At 38.2% G+C, this 8,418-nt stretch overlaps 1 protein-coding gene across 1 annotated transcript; it reads right to left on the reverse strand.

Moving 5' to 3' along the window:
* Positions 1 to 4,605: 4,605 nt before the first annotated feature.
* On the reverse strand, positions 4,606 to 6,705 carry LOC121797438 (60S ribosomal protein L13a-4-like). The gene is made up of 4 exons (XM_042196195.1): positions 6,371 to 6,705; positions 5,337 to 5,453; positions 5,167 to 5,254; positions 4,606 to 4,907 (listed from the first exon to the last, which is right to left on the reverse strand). Exons 1-4 carry the CDS (start codon positions 6,640 to 6,642, stop codon positions 4,764 to 4,766), a joined length of 621 nt encoding a protein of 206 aa, XP_042052129.1. The 5' UTR covers positions 6,643 to 6,705; the 3' UTR covers positions 4,606 to 4,763.
* Between the last annotated feature and the right edge of the window lie 1,713 nt (positions 6,706 to 8,418).

An 8,418-nucleotide genomic window follows, 5' to 3' on the forward strand; every position in this document is an offset into this window, starting at 1 on the left:
TTACAACTTAAAAATTATAAATTACAAAAGACTTAAAGTCTTGATTACAATTTACAAATTACATATTCGAAACAAAGGGGAGAAAAAAGAAATAAAGGAAAAGGACTTGAGCTCAACATAAATTTAAAATTTAAGTTGAGATGCCTACGTATCCTTAACGCTCAATTGCATTTTGGAATCAAAGTCCACGTAGTTCTCTTACCTTGCTTACCTATTTGGCTTGATCGGAGGAATTGGCCTACTCTTCTTCGTCGGGGAAGTAGTCTTGGTCGGGTTGTACTACTTGATTGTCCCAATCCGGTTCTTGGTCTCTAATTTTGGCGAAGCACCAATCATCAAGTAACATGGTGGCTTCCATGTTTTGCCCCGTGAGTCTACTTCTTCTGTCGTCCAAGACGTTGCCTCCAACACTAAAGGCGGACTCGACGGCGACAGTGGAAGCCGGAACCGAAAAGATCTCCTTGGCCATTGATGCAAGGATGGGAAAATCTTTCTCGTGTGATCCCCACCAATCTATGACGTCGATTCGTTGGGGAACGAGACCTCCTTCTTCATCATTGAATGAAAAGTGTGAGTCAAAATATAAATCTACCTCACTTGCCGAATTTGCCGTCCTTCCTCCGCTGCTGTAGCCGTATAGGTCCGCCAATTGGGAATGGGCGTCGGAGTCATCAACTTGGAAGAAGCCAAAGTTATGTGTTTGACGGGGAGGTCTACGTCTCACTTGGTGGGTACTGTTGTACTTGGCTTCGTAATCGTGAAAGAGAGCCCGCAAGTCGAACTCAAAACTTCTTTGCAGGGTTGGGAGGTGAGGGAGGTTTATTTGGAATGTTTGGGCTAGGTTTATGTAGTTGTCGTCGTCCTCGTCATTCGATTGCAAAGCTCGGAGTGGTTGAAGATCAATAGAAGCCAAATTGTTGTAATAAAATTCTAAAATTTTTAAAGTACCAACTAGTCTCCATTTTGGATCCAAAACTTTTGCAAGCAAAAAAACCGTTGGGATCTCATTGAAATACTTGAGCCATTTTTCAACCATGTAATATAAAACACACATTAATTCAAGATTATTTGCGGAATTTTTCATTGCAGTTTTAAAACCCAGTGATATGTACATGCAATGTTCTAAAACACGAACGGATGTGCAATAATACACACCCGATAACTCAACGGTGGCATTTCTAAAACCTTTGAATAATTTAAATAAACTCATGTTTTGATCCCAACAAGAAGATGTTAGATATAAATCATCTACAGGGAAAGTTCTATAAAAATCAACCAAATATTCTATATGCTCTAATGTAGAATGCAACATATCAAATATAGAGTTTCATCTAGTAGACACGTAAGTAAAAGTTGTGTACCTTATTTTCTTCGAATGACAATACTTCTTCCACGCCTTGCCAATTTGAGGCTTCCAGTGGATCAAGGATACAACTGTTGTAATAGGTTGATTTTGTCTTTGCCATAAAGACAAAACATCTTGTACACATAAATTTAAATTATGACAAATACATCGTTGGTGAAAATACTTACCACTTATCACCGGGGAGCAAGCCGCAATTAAATCGGGTATACTTGCAGTGTTAGCGGTTGCGTTATCAAAACCAACCGAAAATATTTTGTTGCATAAATCATAATCATTCAAAACTTGAATAATTAAAGATGCAATTGCTTGTGCGGTGTGTGGTGAAGGAAATTGTCTAAAACCAATTAAAAGTTTATTTAAAGACCAACTATTTTCTATAAAATGACATGAAATTCCCATGTAAGAATTTCTTTGAAAGAATCCGTCCACACATCAGATCAAATATTAACTTTGTGCCCCAAGTTAGATAGAAATTTTCCAACGTCTCTTTTTTTTTGTCAAAAAACTGCCGGTTGTTAGATCTTTGAGTAGTTGAGGGGGAAATTCTTTTTGTAGCAACATTAAATGCGGTTTGCATAGTAACTTCATATTTTTTGTCATTAAAAAAATTAAATGGAAAATGCTTCATTGACGCCCATCTTACCATAGCATCGATAACATTTTTGGGATCATATTTAAATAGAGGCGTACCTGTTTGAGACGATGAGCCGACAGTGAAGTTTATTTGGCTTTGGGACTTAGTATGCCCATATTCCACGGGGTGTTTTGTCTTCAAATGGCGATGGAGAGTACCATATCCCCCACCGGTTCCAAATGGATTGACTTTCTCACAATAGTTGCAATATGCTTTGAACTCATTTGTCTCCACGGCAGTGGTCGGATCATTAGGATTTGAAATTACCACCGGGACCTTCTTGTAATGTTTGGTGAAAATATCGGATTTCAACTTTGGAGGCATCTTCTTCTTTTGTCGTCCTGAAGAAGGTGGAGCATCGGCCTCCTCATCATTTTCGCCAACTTGGCCGGCGCTAGAAGGGGGAAATTGATGCGATCCATCATCGCCTTCGTCCGATGATAGATTCACATCGTATTCGAATTGCGAAGCCGAATGTGAATGCCCCCCTTGTTTGTTGGTCGTCGTCGGCGAGGGCAAGTAACAAGGCCGCATTTCAATCTTCTTCATCCTACGAAAATTATACAACTAAGTAAAAATACTAACACAAAAATAAAACACATAGACATATAGATGTTAAAAAATGAAATTATGAATTTAATAAAAATGAATTAACAAAAAACATAAACATATCAGAACTTACTTGCGCTCGAAGAGTGGCTCGCCTTCCCACCTCCTCCACAACTTGGGCTCTAGTAGGGGCACGTCGACGACGAGTATCACTTTGATCTTGGGCAATTCCCTTGCCCCGATCACCACGACGACGAGATGAAGACATGATATTTATGGAAATTGAAAGTGGAGAATAGAGAGTAGTGTGATTGTGTGAATATGATAACGTGAACAACGTGAGTAAATTATGAGTGCAAATAACGTAAACAACTTGAGAGAATAAGGATGGAGAGATTGAGAAGAGAAATTCTTATTAACACAAGAATGGGGTGAGTAGAAATGAAGAGGAGAGGGGTATTTATAGGGGAAAATTGTGATTAAAAAAAAATTTCAAAATTTCAAAATTTTGAAAATCCGGCTTTCGTCAACGGTTTTCTGATGAAAACCGGCGATTTCTGAACCGGTTTCTGAAAAGGCTAGGGGTAGGTCGGAAATAGCATGAAAAGTTGTCGGAAACCGCCGAACCGCCGGTTACGGTTTGTCCAAAAATGAAACCTGAATTGGCGGTTCCGGTCACGGTTTGAACCGCCGCCGACGGTTCCGGGCAGGTTCAGTTCGGTTCGGTTTGGGGACCTCTAGAGCCTATTATCATGTATGGTAAAAGTGAACCCGGACTCCTATTCACAGACGGACTAAAATGAAAAAACGGAACTGATGCGAATCCACAAGTCACGCATCATTTGATCAACCCCACCAAGGACATCCATCGACCAATGACGAGGGGAATGACAAAGAAGATACAAGACAACTTAAGCACATTCATCCGTGGATTAAGCTCCTCCGAAGATAATGCTCGAGTGGGGAACAACCAGAAGCTAAGCATGGTGCTCAAGGCCTCGTTGGAGGAGGGAACGGAAGCGATGTTCGTCTAAGCGTTTCTTATGGAGTCATTTACTCCTCACTACGCGCCTTTCGTGTAATGGCCATAACTCTCTCATCCGGACTCCGATGGGAGCGTGCAAGATACTCACGCGAAGCTCTTTCGAAGACGAAGATAGTGTTTTTGGAGGATTCCAGAGAAAACGCCTGACCGGGCGATTTGCAAGGGGAAACGCCCGACCTGGCGTTCTGACAGTTTTTGGTCGCGAACTCCACAGAGTTCGCCCGACCGGGCCTTTTGTATGAGTACAAACGCCCGACCGGGCTTTTTGCGCGACCTGCGTTTTGAACTCTTTTTGACTCTTTTGTTTAGCACTTTTATCCTCTAGTATAAATACCCATGTCTAGGGTTTTTGCTAGAAGCTTTGAACATTTTGTAAACCTACCAAAGAATCCATTGTGAGCATTCCTCTTCATCTTTGAAGATTTATCAAAATCCCTTGTGGTTGCATTTTAAACTATTATCGGGCTTAGATTGAATGTTAAGGTATGCAATTCTAGTTCTTGTGTTGCTAGTTTTGTGGAGCCATTAGATTCTTACTTTGGTGAAAATTGTCTTGGGTTATCTTAATTATTTTGTAGAAGGTCCATAGGTTCCAAGCATCTATCTAAATCATAACACATTCACCTTCTCCCTTTTCCATCATTTTTATTGTGTCATTTCTTATTGAAATATTTACAAGAGCAAGTCCGGGGGAATCATATGTGTCTTGAATCCCTAAGATTCACATTAGGAACTCCTATTGGCAGACTGAGGGTAGTTTTAAATGAAATGCGAATGAAATAAGTTAGTAGAATGTAAGACCCTATTATCATCTATGGTAAAAGTGAACATGGACTCCTATTCACAGACAGATTAAAATAAAAAAAAACAGAACTCCTATTCGTGAGGGAGCATTAAACTAACTTAGGAGAATTAAATCAAAGATTCCATTTGAAAACATTCTCAACAACATGGTATGAACGAGGCTCATACACAAAATAAAAAGTATTACTCCGTATTGAAGAGGGGACGGACTGCTGAATGTAACTAACTTAGAAAAAGAAAATTGTGATTTAATGTGACATGCGAAAATAAGATATTCCGAGGACATGAATTACTAATAAAATCAAATCCAAACCGTAAACCAGTAACCATCAAAATTGTCACAGCAAAGGACTATAACACTTAATTCAATATTTGATCGGAGTAATAACGTCGAGTTGGGAACCAAGCTTCTCTTGGGCAATCTTCTCAGCCTTAACCCTCAATTTTGTCAACTGCTTCCTCCTCTCATATGTTACCTGAGCTCGGTCTTTCCTCTTCTTCTCCAACTCCTACAAAACATCGCCACAATATAAATATGAGGATACATATACTATAATACCAGCAATCTAAATTTTATATAATAACAGCAAATTCAGCAAGGATAAAAGTATGACAATAACTGTATCCTAATTGGTGCAACTTTAACAGAGTAATCTCCCAGAGTTAGACACATATGGCTATGCAAAATAGACTTATGAGGTATTGATATAAAATTAACGTAGTATAATCGATAACTCTACAGATAATAGAAATGATAGATGAACTTACCCTGATGGTATCATAATGGTTCCATCCGACTTCAGATGACAGTCTACCCAACAGGCAATACTTGTGTCCAGCTTGAAGCCTCAAAACCCTGTTGTCAAAATATGTAACAAGGTTAATTACCAAAAATAGACAAACAAATTATAATGCCATTTGATCAATCAAATGCTCACTTGAGAGCGTCTGGAATGACCATCCTCTTGGTCTTATCATATGGTGGGGGTACACCTTCGTAAACCTTAAGACGAGCAAGAGCAGCCTCCCCTCTCTTAGTCTTGTGAGGAATCATTCTGTGATAATGCATAACTAAAATGAGCATAACCTCAATATTATCGTCCAAAGGAATCCAAATACATTAAAACATAAGTCATTGCAAATACAATTAAGCCCAGCATCATAAATACTATAAGAAAGGAATGATATTGCTATGCATAGAGTTGGAAATTTATGTCATCAATTTCAAAAGTGCAGAAAAACAAATACTCCCTCCGTCTCAAGATAACCGACTAGCTTTTTTTTGTCCTCGTTTTGGAAAAATGATATAAAATAGTTAGAGTAGAGAGAGAGTAAAATAAGAGAGAGAATTATGTAGAGGAGAGTCTTCTCTATATAATTCTTACTCTTACTTTTTCTCCACTTCAACTATTTTATACTAGTTCCGTCCCCCAAATATTGGCCCACTTTGACCCGGCACGGTTTTAAGAAATGCAATGGAAAGTGGGTTGAAAAAGTTATTGGAAAGTGGATCCTATTTTTATATATTAGTTTTATAATAAAATGTGAGTAGGAATGAGTTGGTGGAATATGAGGTCCACTAACAAAAATGGTAAACTAACAAAAATGGTAAAAAGTGAAATGAGACAAACTTTGAGAGAAGGATGCAAATAGAAAAATGGGACAAACTTTCAAGGATGGACGCTAGTATCATTTTTCCAAAAAAGAGGGCAAAAAAGAAGCCACTTGGGACTGAGGGAGTACAAGAATTCATAGAATCAATACATAAACTAACCAAAGCCAACAGATGTCTCAATTAACGAAGCAGTAAATCATATCTTAAATTTGATTGTCAAACTACAGTTACAAGTGCATAGCATTTAACACGATATCCAAAACATATCTAAATAATGAAAAGAAAACTAAATTTAAAATTGACACAGTTTAAACATAAAACAAAATGTAGACTGCAATCGAAAACGAAAAATCGTACCCACGAATAGTCCTCCAAAGAATTTTCGAAGGAGCACGGAAGTGGATGGGGCCATGTGAGGGCTTGGTGTTCATACGCTTACGGAGGAAGCGAAGGTACTTCATTTTCTGGCGAACGAGGCCGCCGGAGAGGCAGATTTCCTCGCATCGGACGACGACGACTCTCTGGCCGTTCAAAAGCTCCTTGGCCAAAATGGAGGCCAGGCGTCCGAGCATGTGGTTCCTGGCGTCCACCACCACTCTCTTCGCGCAGATCCCCGAACCCGACACCATTTTTCTCTCTCTCTGAGGCGGACGAAATGGGGGTTGGCGGAGATTAGGGTTTGAGGATGGAGGTGAATGTGGTATTTTTATGTTGTTTGGTTTAGTTTGTTGGGCTTTAATAGTTGGTTTGGCTTGGGCTATCAATTCGGCCCATTTAGATTGGCTCGAGCGGCAGTCTCTTTTTTCTTCTTTATTTTTTTGAGCTAAATATTATACGGACTATTTGGTGATAAAAATGTGATGCAAATTATCATTCTTTATTTTTTTAAATCTTTGCTTTTAGTTTTAACTAGTATTACACCCGTTAAATTCATAATGAATTGCTTAAAATCAGATGCAACTATATTATCTAAAAGTTAAAAATCACAGAAGTAAAAAAACAATTTAAATGTACAGTCCAAAAACATAAAATTAACCAACTTTAGAAACCAATATTTAAGATAAATGTATGGAATTTGCATTATTTAGAAATTATTCAAAGTTTCCGATAACCACTTTATTATTTCTGCCACAAAACAACAATCATAATTCTATATTGTACCTTCGATACCATTCACATCAAAAAATTAGTACATAACAATAATCATAAATACTAAAGAGTAATTAAAATATAGATATAGAGTGGATAAGTATGCAGGACATAAAAAAGTTTATACACGAAGACCATATCATATTAGTTTATAAGTTTTGGAGAACTTTTTTATAAGGAAATAGTAAAAATTTTGTGATAGATTTGTACTAATAATAAACCAAGCAAAACTGTGTTGCAGTTATCGTGTCATCAACCAATCTCGTAGAGATGTGATGGATTAAATAGTTCTCAGCAACCAAGCCTCCCCACCCAAAAAAAATGTTGTCACATATGAGAAAGGGGGAAACGGAAAATGCATAAATTACATAAATCTAGATGATTCCGAGGAAAGTAACGGTCTTTTAAGAACACAAAATAAATCAAGTGAGCTATATATATTACTTGCAATAATTGTGCATGAAAAATATTTCCAAGGTCAAGCGCAACAATTAAAACTCTAAGCTCAATCCTAAAAGCAGTTAGAAATGAAATACTCCATCCGTCCCCAAAGAGTATGAACAATAGGTTCGACACGAATTTTAATAAATAAGGGAAAAAGTAAGAGAGAGAGAGAGAGAAAAAAAAGTAGTGGAAATAATGTTAGTAGAGAGTGAGGTTCACAGTATTGTAGTGGTATAAGTTGTTAATAGTAATGGTATAAGTTGTAAATAAAATGATGTGTAGGGGTAATAGGTTGTTTGACTTTTTCAAAATTAGAAAGTTCATTTCAGAGAGTAAATAAAAGAAAACCTTAACTAAACATAAATACAACATTCCATGATTTACAGCTTCTTCTCCACTCATCTGTACATTTTTCTACAATCTTGATGTGATCCTCGTCTCAAACACGAAGCTACACACGAGAAGAGAAAATATATCTTGGCCCGAAGTATTGAGTTGGCTAAATATGAGAAGATAAGCATGAAAGAAAAAGAGAAAGAGATGAGTTTGTGAGGGTGCCGACCCCATTAGTAGAGGCAGCATATGGATGGGTGAAGACGGAGGCAGCTCGACGTCGCATTATGGCACCGATATCGTCTCCACCCACCGGAGAATCCTACGGTGGAAGCACAGATTCATCACTTGGGGAGGGGGGAATCGGATAAGGCTTCGCCCCGTTGCCACCAATCGACTGGGAAACAGGCCTTATACATCAAAATTATGGTGCTCCCATTGCGGGAAACAGAAACACACTTGGGAGACTTGCTTCAAAC

Source organism: Salvia splendens, chromosome 3 (assembly GCF_004379255.2).
Source record: "Salvia splendens isolate huo1 chromosome 3, SspV2, whole genome shotgun sequence".
Lineage (NCBI taxonomy): Eukaryota > Viridiplantae > Streptophyta > Magnoliopsida > Lamiales > Lamiaceae > Salvia > Salvia splendens.